At 38.8% G+C, this 17,545-nt stretch overlaps 3 protein-coding genes across 3 annotated transcripts; all 3 read left to right on the top strand.

Annotated features, from left to right (window-relative positions):
• The first annotated feature begins 72 nt into the window (after window positions 1–72).
• On the top strand, window positions 73–2,709 carry LOC134184472 (mitochondrial glycine transporter-like). The gene is made up of 9 exons (XM_062652175.1): window positions 73–179; window positions 282–421; window positions 820–898; window positions 976–1,043; window positions 1,098–1,203; window positions 1,266–1,335; window positions 1,789–1,887; window positions 1,950–2,209; window positions 2,546–2,709. Exons 1-9 carry the CDS (start codon window positions 162–164, stop codon window positions 2,567–2,569), a joined length of 864 nt encoding a protein of 287 aa, XP_062508159.1. The 5' UTR covers window positions 73–161; the 3' UTR covers window positions 2,570–2,709.
• Window positions 2,710–2,766: 57 nt separating this feature from the next.
• LOC134184471 (guanine nucleotide-binding protein subunit alpha-13-like) lies at window positions 2,767–4,429 on the top strand. Its single transcript, XM_062652174.1, has 2 exons — window positions 2,767–3,258; window positions 3,730–4,429. The coding sequence occupies exons 1-2, from the start codon at window positions 2,767–2,769 to the stop codon at window positions 4,348–4,350; spliced, it is 1,113 nt and encodes a 370-aa protein (XP_062508158.1). The 3' UTR covers window positions 4,351–4,429.
• Window positions 4,430–4,864: 435 nt separating this feature from the next.
• LOC134184202 (protein flightless-1 homolog) lies at window positions 4,865–17,050 on the top strand. Its single transcript, XM_062651827.1, has 45 exons — window positions 4,865–4,941; window positions 4,996–5,109; window positions 5,166–5,321; window positions 5,512–5,597; window positions 6,984–7,005; window positions 7,062–7,116; window positions 7,175–7,221; window positions 7,275–7,364; window positions 7,427–7,481; window positions 7,549–7,581; window positions 8,210–8,293; window positions 8,350–8,408; window positions 8,468–8,513; window positions 8,571–8,626; window positions 8,684–8,824; window positions 9,395–9,673; window positions 9,753–9,933; window positions 9,995–10,041; window positions 10,108–10,173; window positions 10,230–10,304; window positions 10,376–10,445; window positions 10,551–10,588; window positions 10,644–10,706; window positions 11,089–11,175; window positions 11,240–11,335; window positions 11,398–11,460; window positions 11,525–11,606; window positions 11,670–11,757; window positions 12,766–12,879; window positions 12,935–13,082; window positions 13,633–13,689; window positions 13,757–13,853; window positions 13,925–13,981; window positions 14,052–14,116; window positions 14,294–14,337; window positions 14,397–14,454; window positions 14,521–14,577; window positions 15,199–15,300; window positions 15,360–15,397; window positions 15,625–15,693; window positions 15,755–15,902; window positions 15,961–16,053; window positions 16,140–16,187; window positions 16,265–16,330; window positions 16,743–17,050. Exons 1-45 carry the CDS (start codon window positions 4,882–4,884, stop codon window positions 16,872–16,874), a joined length of 3,732 nt encoding a protein of 1,243 aa, XP_062507811.1. The 5' UTR covers window positions 4,865–4,881; the 3' UTR covers window positions 16,875–17,050.
• Window positions 17,051–17,545: the final 495 nt, after the last annotated feature.

Below are 17,545 nucleotides of genomic sequence, written 5' to 3'. Positions count from 1 at the left end.
AATTGTACTACAGTTTGCACAAACTGAGGCGGCTAGACACAGAGCTATGACGCGGCGGTAGGGTCTGGCTACGCGAGACTACCAGGCAACGTTGAGAAGCGACATGTGGTTCACTGAAGCAAACTTCACTAGTTTTCTATGTGACAAGAACATTTTTTAGTATGCCTGGAGAAAAAGAGGTGGGTGGTGTACGTGCTTTCTTGCAATCCAGACTCCTACATGACGACAGAGACTGGGTCGAGTCTAACATGACGATCGATTCAAATATCTTGTATCTGCAGATGATGCAACAGCAACAAGTCCACAAGTCGTTTTTGTTCGGTTGTGTTAGTGGGTTATCATCTACCGTGCTTCTGCAGCCTCTAGATGTTGTGAAAACGAGGCTTCAACTACGTTCAGGAATATCTTCACGCCTGGCGAGGTATATAGGGCTAGGTAGTCTAGCAAATAGACCAGATTGTGTAGACGGCTGGTGTATCATTTGTTTCTGTAGATAAACAAATTCTGTAAATAAATAAATAAATAAATAAACATTATTTTGTAAATAAATCATAATGTTGCATTGTGCTCTGGTAGTCTCGCGTGCCAGACCCTCTTTCGCCGCGCCGTAGTTAGAAATAGGGGTGGGTCTTATCTCCATATGCCATTCATATATAAGATATATATATATATATATAATGTGTGTGTGTGTGTGTGTGTGTGTGTGTGTGTGTGTGTGTGTGTGTGTGTGTGTGTGTGTGTGTGTGTGTGTGTGTGTGTGTGTGTGTGTGCTCTTTCACTGTTGTCAATCTTTCCATAATATCTGCTCTATTCACACAGGAAAAATGGCATGACATCTGTGTTTCTACATATCTTTCGCAGTGAACATCCTCTCGCACTCTATAAAGGTTTATTGCCAGTAAGAAGTTGATTGTATCATTTTATTGGTAAATGCCGTGGTGTTTTGTAAAGCAAGATTTTGTTTATGATGTTTAGTCAATGGTCCGAATAGTTCCTGGTGTTGGAATCTATTTCTCAACTCTCACTTTTCTATCCAATCACCTGTTTGCTCAAACAAGCAGCCACTTTTGACTCTAAAGATGAAACCTGTTGTTTAGGAATTTGCATCCATCACCTGTACAATCACTATTCGTTGCTGCCGTTGCTAGGTTTTGTGCTTGTGTGGCATTGCATCCATTTACTGTTATCAAAACACAGCTTGAAGTATGCAGATATTTTGACATAACAACAGCTCCGAATTAATTAATACTCGTTTTGTTGGACAGAGTGGTCTGTTTAAGTATTCTGGTATGCTTCAAGCAATAAAGGAAATATCAAGGGTTGGAGGATTGAAAGGTTTGAGTTTGCATTAATTTTCTATGTAGTGATTTCAAAGGCATAGTTAGAGCAGCTCGACATTGCATATAGCAGCAAAAGATGTCGCTATCTATGTCTGTAAACATGCCTAGCTATTGCTGACGATTCAATTTTAGGTGCAATATGTTAGTACTTGAATTTAAAGCAATTTTGATGCCACTATTGGAGGCTTCTGATACCTGAAATGACAAATATTATTGTGTAATTAATTTGTGTGCCTGAAGATCGTCGTTTGCATGTGTACATCAGGTGTTCACTCACAGTGAATATCGTAGTTGTGATTTATAGCCCTAAACTGTGATACTGAACATTGATGGAGGATTTTCAAAAATAATTTCTGATAATGCTATGGAAGTGGTACAATGTTGTACCTATATAGATCTGTTTAGGTGTTATATGATTCACTGCTGTTTGATTTTTAAATGTGTTCAGGTCTCTACAGGGGACTAGGAGCTACCGTTGCGAGGGACGTTCCATTCTCCAGTTGCTACTTCATGTTTTACAATATGATGAAGCAATCTGAATTGTTTGGTGAGATAGAAACTGTTTGTGCATGCTGGTTTATGCTGTGACGTCACAAGTTTGTATGATAGAGTCTTACTTTGTTGTTCCACCGTCTGCTGCACATTTTTTGAGTGGAATTGTAGCTGGTACTTTGGCTTCACTTATTACTCATCCTCCTGACGTCATTAAAACTCGTTTGCAAGCTGAGCCACAACAGTATAGACATGCTGTTCATGCATTTGTAGACATTGTACAAACAGAGTCTCCCAGGACTTTCTTTAGTGGGATTCTTCCGCGATTAATAAGGAGAACGTTAGTGGCAGCAATCTCATGGACTGTTTATGAAAGGGTAATGTCACAAACCGTATCATTGATAGATGCCTGAATCATGTGTCAGTCTGTCTGCCTGTCTGTCTGTCTGCCTGTCTGTCTGTCTGTCTGTCGGTCTGTCTGTCTGTCTGTGGGTGCGTGCGTGCGTGCATACTTGCGCGCGTGTGTGTGTGTGTGTGTGTGTGTGTGTGTGTGTGTGTGTGTGTGTGTGTGTGTGTGTGTGTGTGTGTGTGTGTGTGTGTGTGTGTGTGTGTGTGTACTTGATATTATATACTTGTATCCATATACTACTTAGTTATGCTAATATAATCTGACAATAATTTTACGAAGTTCAACGTTTCATTATGTATTTCAGCTCTCAGTGAAGTCTATCTCATGAAGTTTTTCACATCTATACCCATTAGACGACACTAACAGATTCCTGTAGTTAGTTTAGCGACATGTGTAGATTGCTAATTAATTTATTAAGGTTGTTTGTGCACGCAAGTCTAGCAACATGCAGTTTACATACATGTACGTGTACTAGTATCAAATGTATACCACGTGCCTGTAGAAGGGCGTGTAGTCTAGTCTAATATGCGCATGCTTCGTTCCCAACTTGGTGGATCTCACGAAATTATGGCTCTCTGCTGCGTGGCTTCAGAGGACGCTGACGCCACCCGCAAGAGCAAGCGAATAGACAAGCAACTGAGGTCTGAACGTAATCGTTACCGAAAGTTGGTGAAGACGTTACTTCTAGGCGCCGGAGAGTCAGGAAAGAGCACATTCCTACGTCAAATTAGAATCATTCATGGTGAAGACTTTGACGAAGCTACGCGACTGGAATTTTGTCCTGTTGTATACGGTAATGTTCTGAAGTGGATGAAGGTTCTCGTTGAAGCACGGCGTCGTTTGTCTATCCCGTGGGCTGATCCCAACTGTGAACAGCAAGGAGCTGCCGTTCTCCAGACTTTCAACAACGAACAACTTGACACACAGATGTTTTCTGAATTCGTTCCGGCCGTCAAGCAAATTTGGAGTGACGAAGGAATTCAACAGACGTTTGCCAGAAGAAGTGAATACCAGATTGTATGAAACCAATTTGTTTGACGTTTTGTGACACTTTGTGTGTTTTTTGTGCCTGTGCGATTGTGTAAGTCAGCTGTTTCGTCATTTGTCTTGGTTTCTTCTTATTTTCGGTTCCTTGTGTGACTGGTCTTCACTTTTGAGGTGTATTTTATTATCATTTGTTATTAAAGACAATCAATAGCAGCAGTAGTAATAATTTTAGTACAACTGTACTGTACGTAATGTTAGTATTGTTATGTGCATAAGAGGCTGCCACAGTAAGCACACAGAACATACAAAAGGCATAAACATTCCACTAGCAGTTGCTGAAAGCAATATTTATGAGTAAAATAGTATCAACTGTTTTGTATTTTGTACATGTAAAACTTGTAGTTGATATTGTCAGATGTAGTAGATTGTATTATTACTAGTGTTTTCATCACCATCATAATTATTATCACCACGTGACCCAATCTTTTGTATTTGTTGCAGGGTGATTCCCTTGAATATTTTATTACTCGTTTGGATAAGATAGCTCAACCAGGGTTTATACCCAATCGGCAGGATGTTCTGAGATCCCGTAAGGCCACAAGAGGTATCTTTGAGTACAAGTTTGAAGTGAAAGGCATCCCATTTGTAATGGTTGACGTGGGTGGCCAGCGTTCCCAACGGACCAAGTGGTTCCAGTGTTTTGATGAAGTTACAGCCATTGTTTTCCTGGCGGCGTCCAGTGGTTTTGATCAGACACTAATGGAAGACCGTTCAACAAATCGACTGATGGAGAGTTTGAATATATTTGATACAATCATCAACAACAAATGTTTCAAGGGTGTCTCTATGATCCTGTTTCTCAACAAGACAGATCTATTAGAAGAAAAGGTGAAATCAGCCGACATATCAAGGCACTTCAGCTCATTTCGTGGAGACCCTCACGATGTGACACAAGTACAACAATTCATCCTTGCTCGATTCACTGAGAGACGCAATGACCCAAACAAGCAAATCTATCACCACTTTACGACGGCCACAGACACTGAAAATATTCGTGTTGTGTTCCGTGCCGTCAAGGATACTATTTTGTCAAAAAACATTCAGGCGCTGATGCTGCAATAATTATTATATTTAATCTACGCTTTCCAGCGACAGTACAGGCTAGTGAACCTGTTGATTAAAAATTTTATATTTTCATTAACCTTCGTCGTACCACTACATTATGTTAGTGCCACAAGTAGTAAAGTGTTGTTACTTTTGCATACACTGCAGCACTTAAGTTAAAAGAATTTACTAAGAAACCACTAAAGTCACTGCTCGTTCAGTTCATCTGGAAAGGAAGCTCCAGTCATCGAGGGCTAGTCGTCGTCATCTGGAATAACGAGTTCGTATTCTTCCAAAGTAGACGCCACCTGCATAGCAATTCTACCTCCAATGTAGAGCATTGGAACTATGACTGTGCCAACGCCCAGCAAACCAGGAAAAAGCCCGTATGGACGAACAGGTCTGTTTACAACAGCTCCACTGCTTGTATACGCAGACCGCACCAGCTGTATAAACTGAGTCCTGGCTCCAACTCGAACAATCCCTAGAACTTGGGCCATGGAAACTAACAGTATGCGCATGCTCGGAGTGTCTAACGTGCGTTAGCAAATGGCGCAAGGCGTTCTTCCGTTCATCCGCGGCATAGATCTAAGCAGAAACTGCTTTCAGGTGGAGTGGTTGTATTTTGCTATTAGTTTTAGACCGCTGATATGATTTGTATAGGATGACGCACATTTTCCTGATCGGATTTCCGATATGGCCAGTCTGCGATGGCTTAGACTGAATAAGACTAAACTGAATAAACTTCCTGATCAATTGTCAAAACTCCAGAAACTTGTAAGTAGCTTTCATGACCGTCATCCTATCACGTGTTTGGGCACACTTGTACGTAGGAACATCTCGCTATTGCCCACAATGAACTGCATCACTTACATGATGGTGATCTGCACACCTTACCCAGACTGAGAGTAGTGAATGCTCGCAACAATCACATCAAGGATCCTGGAATTCCCCCGGAATTGTTTGCTTTGGAAGAACTGACCACTGTGGTGCGTGTGCAGTGTACTAAGCCATGCAGTGTACACAATGGACAGACAATGAGACAGACACATAACGGGTTTCAATATGTATATTTATTTATTTACGTACATACTTGGGGTGGTGTTGTAAAAAATAAAATGTTGTACATATTGGGTCGTTATAAAGAAATGTCTCTATTATATATATTTTGACTGGCAGGATTTCAGTCGCAATCAGCTGGAGAGGATTCCTGAAGGACTGCAGAATGCAAAGGGGTTGCTAGTCCTTTCTCTCAATTGCAACAGGTTTGTCTAAGAATAATGTTTTAAATGCATGATTTAGCATCGTCTGCATCAGACTAGAACTGTTCTATGGCAACAAGTCTTGCTTTGATAACATTTGGTACTGCATCACATTAATTAAAACTGTAAGTTCTGAAGACAGTTGTGAAAAACTACTTTACCTTTTTATATTATAGAACAGAGCATGACTACTGTGTCAGTAGCCTTGGTGAAACCAAGGAATTTTAGCAAGTGGTTTATGTACTTTTAAAACGGTTGCTTGCTATCTCTAGTTAACCTTTATAATTTGAACTGGTGCGAGCATTCATGTTCTTAGCATATGAACAGTGGTATGCATGCACACTGAGAAATCACCCATAACTCTAGAACAAAGCTTGATTGTTGATCCATCACTTCTAAATCTAAGAAAAGGTCACTTCTTATTTGAGAAGAAGCCCATTTCATCATTGAAATCCACTGCGGCAAGTAGATACAGCGGTAATCAGGACTCGAAAAATCAGTCCAACTAATTGTCGTCATTTGACGAGTTTTCAAAAATTTTAGGTTGTCAAAACTTTTTAGTCTATAATGTCATGTTGATATCAATCATGGTGTTTAGTGGTATGCCATTTTGTATGGCCTTCTAAAATTCAGTGCAGTGCAAGCATACAGTGCAGTATTCCCATAATGGCATGCAACCGAAAGTACTGTATCCAACACATTACCGCTGAGCCAATGGATACGACGTGTTACATTTTACAGAGCTAGACATCTTTGCGGAGGCAAGGAAGACAATAGTGATAGCTAATTAAATTAGTGATTAAACGCATAGCACCTCTCTTTAAAACAAGGCGGGGTTTCAACCAGACTTCACATTGTGGAAGTTGTTCGTTTCTTGCTACTAAAATCATATCTACATATTTCAATCTACAGGATTTACCATTGTCTTCACTTCCTCACGTGCTCGCTGGTCACAAATTAATGCCTTTACTTTGTCGGAATCCTGAGATGGCTCTTGCACTCTAGCCTGCGAGGCTACATGTACTTGCACTCTCAGTTCATTATCCGGGATATGAGCAGTTTGTCATTGTACGACAAATGTCCCAATGTGAGCGTCAATGTGGTGCATGTTTCAGTACAGTACAGTTATCTCGCCTGCATATCGAGAAAGCCATTACAAACTAGCCTTGGTCTGTTCTAGTCGTAGAACTTTAGTCGTCAGTTGAAAAATTTAACTCGTCAAATGATGACTTGCCAACCTATTTTTTGAGCCCTGGGTAATGCATGCACACTGTTAAATCAACCATGTTGCAAATTTGCGAGTCAAGAGGGAGTAGGAGTACTATTATTATATTACTGATTAAATGGTAGTTTTGCTGTGTTAGGAAACAATCTCTCTTTGTTTTTTAGACTCAAAGAGATACCAAAGATTGTGAGCTTCATTGGTAGACTCTTGTGCATGTCATTTTGTGATGTTCTATTCTACAGCTGTTTCAAGAGTGTACAGACTTGCAACACTTTGATGTGAGCAACAACGAACTGAGTCAGTAAATATTTCCAGTCAGCCATTTGTTTCTTAAAACTTTAATCTTTTGCATTAGCATCTATCCCACCACAGCTAAGACGTTGCCGGGACATGGACACTCTAGTTAGTTCTTTGGTTATTTTTGACTTATCTCTTTGTAGCTGTTTGTGGATCAGGTTCTGTCAAATAATCCTCTCATGAATTACAAACTGAGAGCTTTGCAAGGCCTCAGTAATCTCCGAACTCTCAGTTTAAGGAACACAGAGGTTAAACTGCAGTTGACTGAAAATATGCACAGAATTATGTAGTTTTATATGTATGTGTGTAGAGAAATTTGGGTAACATTCCTGAACAACTGGATGCATGGCTTGCCTTCCTAGAAGGTTTTCTTTATTAATCTGTGTGTTGGCTGTTATGTAATTTTGATGTCTTGTTTGTTACTATGTTTAGATCTGGACATTTCATGTAACAATTTGCCTCAGAGTAAGATTAGATCTAAGTTTGATGTAAATTTGTGTTTGTCGAGGACAGAAGTGGCGAAGGTTTGGTAATTATGATGATAGTCTGTAAGGGAAGATGATAATGAAAGTGTATAGTGGATGATGATCGATAGTGGTCGATGTAAACACCTAGGGAAAGGTTTGTGAGGATTAATTAACTGAAGAAGCAGAGATGGATTATAGTTTATATTTTTGACAATGTTCATGACATTGATCAATACTTGAATATGATCATGATCATGACAATCACGCTGACCATGATGGTGATGGTGAAGATTACTGACGAGCATCTGGCTTGGGAATGCAGTAGAATTGAAGATCTCACTAAGGCAATACAAAACCTTCTAATTGTCATCAGAACAATGGCCTTAGTGTCAAAAGCTATGCTTGGTATATTTGAAAGACATTTTACTAGAGAGATTGCTGCTATTTAGATACTGGAGAGCTTACAGTTTATGTAGATATGAAATCTAAAAAATGCATGACTATCTGATACTTATATTATATTTATGTTGACTTTATAAGTCAGTTGGGCACAGTGAGGTAGAGATCTGCTTCGTGTTTGTGTGTCTTTTTGTGTTTTATCTGAATTTTGTTGTTTGTTTATACAGTTCCACCATGTTTTTATCGTATGGAGAAGCTAAAGCGATTGGATGCTAGTCAGAACTTGTTGTCCGAGTTGTCATCTGTGATGGGTAATAATTTATGTGGCAAGCATGTACATGGATGTGACATTATATAATACATTTAGAGAGTTGGACTGACTTGGAATTACTCAATGTCTCATACAACAAATTACAAGCTTTGCCAGTTAGTAGAACTAAGTAAGATAGCTGCTATACATGTTAATATCACTAATTTTTTGGCAGTCACAGCTGACGAAGTGCACAAAGCTGAAACGAATCTTTTTGAGCTGTAAGCTGTTTGGTATATTTGATCAATTTGGTTGTATGCATGTTTATTGTGCTGTAGTCAATGAGTTGACATTTGATGGAATCCCAACAGGAATCAGTCGCCTTGTTCATTTGGTCTGTTGCTTACTATCTCAACTTCTATATTTATTGTGGTTTAATTTCATTGTTTAGGAACAGTTCATTGCTGCCAGCAATAAGCTGGAGTGCATCCCAGAAAGTCTTTGCCGCTGCTCTCGTTTACAGCGTCTTGTGTTGAATTCAAATTGTCTTTTGCAACTTCCAGAAGGAATACATTTTCTCAAGAGTCTAAAAGTTAGTTCTTCAGTAACCTGGATGCTCTTGAGTTTGCATATTATTTTAATAATAATACATTTATGCATGGTTTGTTCGTCTGTTGTCATTATGTGTCATAATTTACAGACAGATGTAGGGTCAATGTGTATGAAAATTGACAACACGTGCTGATGTTGTTCACATTCAGGTCTTCCTTTTTGAAAACGTGACAGGATGTGTCTTTACACACAGAGAGACAAAAGATGAGAATAAACACATTGCAGAATTTCAAATACTAGTAGCTTGGTGATATGATGTATATGAATAGATTTGATTAATTGCACCATCTTTGATGGCCTGGTTGGCTTGCGACACAAACGTGTAGTTTCAAATTGTTTTTATAAGGAAGTCAGCATTGCCTTCATGATACCGTTTGTACTTTTAATTAAGCATTAGTGTCATTTAAGGATCACTAGTTTTCAATTTCTGCCTGCTGTAATTAAGCTCTAATGTGCTGTAATTTACAATAGTCTGGTTATGATGTAATTCACTTTTGTCAGCTGTGCTTTTCTGTTGCTAATTTACACTTTCATTGACTTTTATATACAGCAACTCGATGTCAGTTACAATCCTAACCTTGTGATGCCTCCTAAGCCAGAGGAGGGACAAATGGGAAGTGGAGAGCAACTATACAACATTGACTTTGACATTGACAAATTGAAGCAAGGAGCTGTGGTGTCAGAAACTGAAGCCAAACCAACATCATTGTCTAGGAAGGCACGAATTTTTAAACGACGAGTTGAAAGAAATGATGAGAACACACGGAAAGTACTGAAAGGATTGTCAGGTATTGCAGAAGAAAAAACTAAGAAAGAAGAACAAGCAAAGGCAAGGCTGTGGACTTTTTCTGTATAACATATGCATGTTACTGGTATGTGATGATAACTTCTGTTTTATTGCTACATAGTCTGGAGGCATTCCTGAACCTCCACCACCTCCAGAGCTTCCTCTTGTGGGAAAGAAATGGCATGAACATTTAGAAAGACCGAATCTGAACTACGGTGATATCTTTGATAGTGGAGTAGGTCAAAAGAGTGGACTAACTGTTTGGCTAATTGATAATTTTCTTCCAGTCGAAGTTGACTCTGGTAGAAAATGTGTGGTCAGTTGTAACTCTTGTTCACACTTTTTGTGTTGCTATTTCTGTAGCTGTGCAAAAACATTTATATGTCGCAGATGCATACATTGTGTTACAGGTAGCTTAGTGATTGGTGTGAGAACTATGCAACATACAAGCCAAATACTCTAGTGTTTGTATTTAGACATTCGTTGATGAGTCTGATGCTCTCGATTGGAAAATATTTTTTTGGATTGGTTCTGAATCAACAGTAAGTAGTTTTGCAAATGCTTCTGTCTCAAAATAATTACTTTGTGCTCTTTGCAGCTTGACAAGAAAGCGTGTGCTGCTATCCATGCAGTTAACTTGAGGAATATGTTGGGTGCTGAGTGCAGAATACTGGTTGTGATTTTGCATGCTTTTTGTAGCTTGTTATGCACAGTATCATCATGAAACTACGCTAAATTCTTTAGCGAGAAGAACAAGGAGAAGAGAGCGAAGCATTCATAGAAGTATTTGGTCATGATCTTTCTTATGTTGATGGTATGCTGATGGTACTATTTGTGTGTGTGATGTGTTGTTGTAGTTGTTGTTGTTGTTGTTGTTGTTGTTGTTGTAACATTTGAGAAAGGTTGTTTTCTTATTTAGGTGGAACAGTCAGTGGCTTCTACACTGTTGAAGATGAAGTGAGTTGGTGTAACACATCAGTAAAATTGATCGTGTCATTTGCATTTTTGGCAGGTGTATACCACCAGACTGTACCGTGTGACTATAGGTGAACATAGTCAACTGCATCTTGAACCTGTGAGTGCAATGCTTTGACACTGTCAGATGGTTTATAAAAGAGTTGCTAGGATAGCTTTCCTGTACAATAGTATGTTCAGTTTACCTTGGTAACAAATTATCACATGATAAATTGTCACACAAAAGGAAGTTGTGATTACTTGTAGGCAGAGTATAACTAGTTTACTTATTCCATAACTTCAGTTGAAGTCTCCAGTGTTTTGGGGCGTTAGCAGACTAATAGCTAGTGGCTTAGGTGCATGTATGTTCTACATTGTCCAGGCAGTCTGTGTCGTTCATATGACTAACAGTAAAATGTAAGATTTTGTCAGCTCATGCATCGTTAGTTACTGACTATGCAACAACCTGATATCCATATTTTATAATCTATACTTTATTGCAGGTAGACGTGAATGTCAGTTCTCTTGATCCTCGTTTTGTCTTTCTTCTTGATGTGGGACTGCAGCTTTATGTTTGGACAGGCAACGACGTAAATCATTTTATTGTTATATTGTGACTGAAGTTGATGATACGTGGATACTTGTGCTACCCAGAGCTCCCTTGTGGTAAAGACCAAGGCTCGACTATTTGCTGAAAAGATGAGCAAGAATGAGAGAAAAAATGAGGCTGGAGTGATTAGTTTATTCCCAGTTTGTTCGGTTTAATGCAAATTACGAAAGTGCAGTTTTAGTTTTAAGATGATTTTATCTAGGGTGATGAACCAGATGAATTCTGGAGATCTTTAGGTGGAAAATACCTGAAAGAAGAAATAGAGGTATGTGAATCATTGACAGGCATTTCTATGTTGTAGCACCACAGTCTGCATATCATGTGTGTAGCCTCATGTTCACGATTTGACCATTCGGCAGCCTCATTTGTATCGTGTTGGTTTAGGTCATGGATATTTAGAATTACCTCAAGGTATCATGTATCACTATGTATTGTGTGGCTTGTTGTGACTCAGTTTTGATTCTGGTGTGGCAGTTGAAGTTCATTATGGCAAACTGACAAAGTCTCTTCTAGAGACTACAGATGTCTACATACTTGACTGCTTTGCTGACGTGTTTGTGTGGTAAGTGATTTGTTCACAGTGCTTAATAAGTTGTTTACAAAGAAATTTGCTCATTGGATGAATGGAGGTTTACATCCCATTTCCAATGTCCTGAGTGCAGTTTTTTATACTAGGTAGTGATAGACACGTGATGGTTGAGAATAATCATCTAACTAGGAAGCAGTGCACAGAAAGAAAGACAACCGTGACATCTGTTTTTTAAAAATACATGTATTTTGTGTGACATTAGGGGAATGTTCAGCTGCAGTTTCCAATCAGTGGATACTGTTGCTATGTGATTGAATGTATTGGGTGACTTGTTGCTTCTTTTACTGGGTTTATAAATTACCAAGCCTGCACAGTTCATCACAGTTTCAACTTTGGCATGCAGTGTAGACACAACGGTGATTAAAACTGAGTTGGTTCAATCTAGTTTGGATGAAATACAGTAGTGGTGTAAATGGAAGCATACCTCTACAGTGTAATTCAGGTAATTGACACCTATACTTTAAATTAGATGGCTTGAACAGACAAAGAGGTATCAAACTGGTTTGTTTGTGGTGTGAAGATGAGATCCAAGGCCACCTGGATGGTTGTTCAGTAAGCGCAACAGGACTGTGTACAAGAAGAGTGTTTTAATGTGGTGACGTAATGATCGTGTTATGCATAACCTGCCTGCACACTTACAGTTGCTTTTGCCTTGTGATGTGGGTCAGCCCAGTTAGGTCTGTATACTCACAGGGTAATAACTGTCTTGGTTCAGCTTGTGCTTGTGTAATACAGTATCAGTTGTTTCTTTACTATCTCTTCATACTGGCTATAAGATAGGCTGGTTTAAGCAATAAAATGGAGCTTTAATTTTCTAGCTACTTTCAAATACAGGGACTAGGTTTGTAGTATCTTTTATCTTAGGTGATCTCAGTATGTGCTATTTCTGCGTTGTATCAATTAGATAACTTACATTGCTTATTTGTTGTAATGATATACATGTCTTCAGCATTTTCATGTCTACAGTGGCAGTTTTTACAGGATTGGTCACAAGTCTGCTCGTTTAGTTAGAGTGGCAGCTTTGAAACTTTCACAGGAACTCTGTACTATGCTGGACAGGCCTAGTTACGTCATGGTGACAAGAACACTGGAAGGGTAGATTAATTTCTGTAATACATGTATTACAAGTTATTTCATTGAAGGTTTATAGGACTGAAATTCAGCTTTTCAAGTCAAAGTTTAGTGGTTGGGACGATGTCTTGGCTGTTGATTTTACCAAGATGACGAAATCTGCATCAAAGAAGAGCAAACAAGAGAAACGTGCAGCTATCACAACATCACAACAACTATCTACCAAGGTCTGGCACAGAGAATATGTTTGTACCTAATGCATGCAATCATTGCTGACAGGCGGTATTCATATATGACATGATTGTTTTCCAACTGCTAAAGTATTTTTGAATCTTTATTGTAATCTAAAATATACACAACTGTGCCTGTAACCAATAACTCACCATTTCTGGCTGGTATTGGTTTCAGCAGTTCGTTCGTGGACTCAATGCAAACTCTACAAGACATGTATTTCTCTGTTTGGTGTTGGTGTGACTCTTGTCAGATTCTTCCTACTGGAATGAACTATTTGATAAACATTGGTATTAGTAAGGTATTTGTACACAGCAAACATAGGAAGAACAATTGAAGTTTCGAAACTTTGTAGTTCAAGGACTCTGTACATATACCTTTTTTTGTAAAACTACTTGTGACGTTGCAATACCAAGGGATATCAGTGTTATTTAGACTGCCTCACCAAATCGCAGCAAGGGATAAAACTTAGCACTTATAGCCACTAGTATTGTACAATACTTGGGAGTATGTCAAACTTTCTGCAACAGGTTTTTGTGGTTGTAGGTTGATTTATCTGCACTATTTACAGAACGTCAAGCAGTGATGACTGAAGAAAAAGCCGTGTGCAGTCAATCAGTCTTCTAGTTGATTATTTACACTGCAGTTGTGTTTTTTATGTTTCTTGTAGAAACAATACATGAGAGTGTGTAATGACAACCTTTGTGAAATGACGTGTTTTGTCTTGGATCGCCAAAAGCTGTCAAAACTGCCTGATAATGAAATTGGTTAGAACTAGAAACTGTAATTTTAGTTACTGTACAATGTTCTGTGCACTCACTCAGTTGTCTGTATGCAGGTGTCTTCTTCAGTGGGAACTGCTATGTTTGTGTTTGTAACTACAAAGTGCCAAAGGGTAGTTTTTCTATGATAATGCTAAACTGTGCTTTTCAGTAGTTTTGTGTCTTGGTTGTTGTTAATGATAGATGATGACAGTGATGGTGAACATGAAGATGATGATCAGACTGACACAGTTGTTTACTTCTGGGAGGTATGTTGGGTTGTGATTTTGATACTAAATTTAAGTGAAATCATTTCGACTACAAGTTTATTTCGGCAGTCAGTAAATTACTTATGTAGTCTGTTTGATTGCTCTCTTGCTGCAATTTTTTGTTACCATGTTATTAGTGTCACTGTGTCGCTTGTTTGACAATCTGAGTGCATTTAGGGGAGGGAAGCAGCAAAGACAGGATGGGTTACGTTCAAGTTTAGGTGCATATTACTAATTAACTACCAGTTGTTACTTTACTTGGATGGATTTTTGTGAAAAGCTTTCAAAAGAAAATGGAAGAAAGGAAACCAGATTTGCAAGTCATAAAGATGTGCCAGGTAGTACCGAACTGACATCTTGTTTCTCTTTGCATCTTTCTTTTGTTTATATATTTGTTTATTTAGCAACAGGAGACTTTACAATTTCTTGCTCACTTTGGTGGCTGCATTGCTATACAGCGAGTAAGAATTTTTTTGTGTGAGCATACATTTGCTTCTGAAAGTTAAACTCTACAGCTTACAGCTAGGTGCAAATTTAGTACTATGTAATGGAAATATAACATTATTCAGAAGTCACTCCTCCAACTTATTTTGTAGTTACTAATGCAGTAGATTCTCGTACAGGAACTTACAAATCAAGATGTCATTGCAAACATAAGTTGAAACATACTGCTCGGCTTTGAAAGTTTTATCTTCAATCGTTATGCATTGGTGTGCATGCACAGTGGAGGCATGTGATATTCTGCCCATGTGTCTGTGTGTCAGTTTGTTTTCTGTTTGTTACCACTGTATCTACTTGCATGGTGGATTTGAACAACGAAAAAAGGCTGCTACGGGTAAAGTGATGTTTTCTTAGATTTTGATTTGTGGATTTGCAAGATAAAGTTTCATTCTTGTGATTTCTCGGTGTGCATGCGAAGTAGAAGTAATCTGCCTGTTTGTTTGTCCTACTACCAAGGCGTTGGCACTGCAATGCTTCAATTTTTGTAGATTTTTGTTGTTTCAAATGGACACGCAACTGCTGTTGCATGTTAGTAATTATAATTAGCTAGTTGTCCATATGTAATTGTAAGTTGTTATTAGGGCAAGCGTCATCCTCCAGTTGTTGATAGTGACACGAAGCCGCGACCACAACTGTTTCAGTTTAGGACGAATAGTGGTCCATTGTGCATGCGAATGGTTGAAGTAAGGAGTCAGTGTTGTGTTTCATTTTCATCATCATTAAAATCGTGGGTTTTTAACAGGTAGATGTAGAAGCTACATCTCTCAATTCACAGTTTTGGTAAGTTACTACTTTTTCATAATAAGACTTTTCATCAGCTATATGTACACTTTAAGATGTGATAGAATATATTGACAGACTTACTTGTAGAGCAAATGGACAACAGACATGTTGAGAACAGCGGTTGTTACCATGTTTGTCTAGTTCCTTACTGAGAATCAGTCTTTTTATAGGATCCTCATGTACAACAGGAATTTAAGTCACTATAATATTGTTACTGTATGTAGTCATATTTTGAAAGTACCATTTGACAATCGCTCTATGGGAAATGGAGTTGTGTATGTGTGGAGTGGAAGGTTCAGATTACTTCAAACCTGCAGTTCGTGTGATGTTGTGAGTCATGTTTATGTGGTTTAGCTACTGCAAAAAGAACCATGTGATGTTAGCTGAAGAGATGGCAAAACGGCTATTTGAAGAGTATTATTCAATACAGAGTGTGAAGGAAGGCAGAGAACCAACCAATTTCTTCTGGGTTGGTCTTGGGGGACAGCAAGAATATTCAGGGGTTACATTTTGCATGTAGTTGTTCATGTTTATAGTAATTTGTGACCACGTCTGTATAGTCTGCAGACTATCTCACGTATACTAGACTCTTCAGATGTTCAAATGAACGTGGATATTTCACCGTTTCTGAGAAATGTTCAGATTTTTGTCAGGTCTGTTGGTGGATATGTATGTCTCATGCTAGGATCTGTATGTTTTGTGACTTGAAAAGCCTGGATACTAAAACTATTTTGTGTAGGATGACTTAGCTAATGATGATGTTATGATATTGGACAATGGTAGAGAGGTATGCTTGCCTTTCTGTTACGTAGTGCTCACATGTACTCAAAGTATGTTTATCTCTAATTTTTAATGTGTTATTAGGTGTTTCTTTGGGTTGGTCCTGGAAGCAGTGAAGTTGAGAGAAAACTGGCCGCTAAATCTGCTCAGGTGATGCTGGTGTATGTTGTCTTATGTTCATGTCTCAGTCATCGTCTGTCTATGGACTGAAACTTGAGTTAACACTTACCCATGGAAAGACTAGCTAGACTCGGGCCCTGTCCTTTTGTGCACTAGGTTGCTTCACGACGTGCACTAGCTGTCCGGTGTGCATAGGACTATGTTGTTTGACACGCGTTTTATTGGCCTAAGTATGCAAATGAGATGGCCTAAGGATGGTAAACTCCAGCCTACTCGTGGCTCTTGGGTTGTAAATAAGAACTGTATCCAAAGGATCAGCCAATCAGCAATGTTGACGCTGGGTGCTGATAGTGATTGCTTCTAGTGTCTGTCACAACTACTGTCGTTACACTCTGTCTTATTTCTGTACTGCAGTTGAGGTTATTTGTTGTTTATGTTGCAGGTGTATGCCAAGTACTGGACAGACAAGCACAGTGACCGCCCACGTAGACTCTCTGTTGTTCACAAGGGAAGAGAGCCATCAGAGTTCAAGAAATGTTTTCATGGGTGGGGACACTTTACGAAAGTCCTCTAAATTTATATTTATGTATGGATTAACTTTGAAAGACTTAGCAACGTTTTGGTTTGTAGAAGAACGTTATACACTACAATTACTTACTAATAGTGTAGATTGTGTATGTACAGTTGTGTTTTAGTGCTACACACTAAATTGTCTGTACACTCTGACTGATAATATAGTGACACCTCGATGACTCATGCTCAAATGGACACTTATTTAGTACGTATTGCTCATCAAAACTGAAAGCAATTGCAGAAATTTTTTATAGTTCAGTTGCACTTCGATAAGACTCAAGCTATGGATATGGACAGAAAAGCAGATGAAACCGTGGTGTGTGTGTGCCTGCCTGCCTGCCTGCCTGCGTGTGTGTGTGTGTGCAGATTATAATAACTAGCGGTACACTACGCTTGCAAGAACTCCTGCGTGGTCGCCCGTGGAATATAGCGAAAACCTACATTCCTAGAAGTCGTGTCTGCAACCCCATCGGTTATCCGGGACGTCTTTGGGACACAATTTGCTATGGTGTGGTAGATATTGAAACATCAAACAGCTTGCCTCAGTGAGGAAGTCAAATCTAGAAAGCTATCCTCTAGAATTCAATGTAGCGTATCTAAATCGATATCATTTTGCTAATTTTAGCTAACTAATTAGATCATGTTGGCAAAATTGAGATATTTATTATCTAC

This window comes from Corticium candelabrum, chromosome 9 (genome assembly GCF_963422355.1).
Source record: "Corticium candelabrum chromosome 9, ooCorCand1.1, whole genome shotgun sequence".
Classification (NCBI taxonomy): domain Eukaryota; kingdom Metazoa; phylum Porifera; class Homoscleromorpha; order Homosclerophorida; family Plakinidae; genus Corticium; species Corticium candelabrum.
This window is presented reverse-complemented; position numbering and strand designations above follow the sequence as displayed.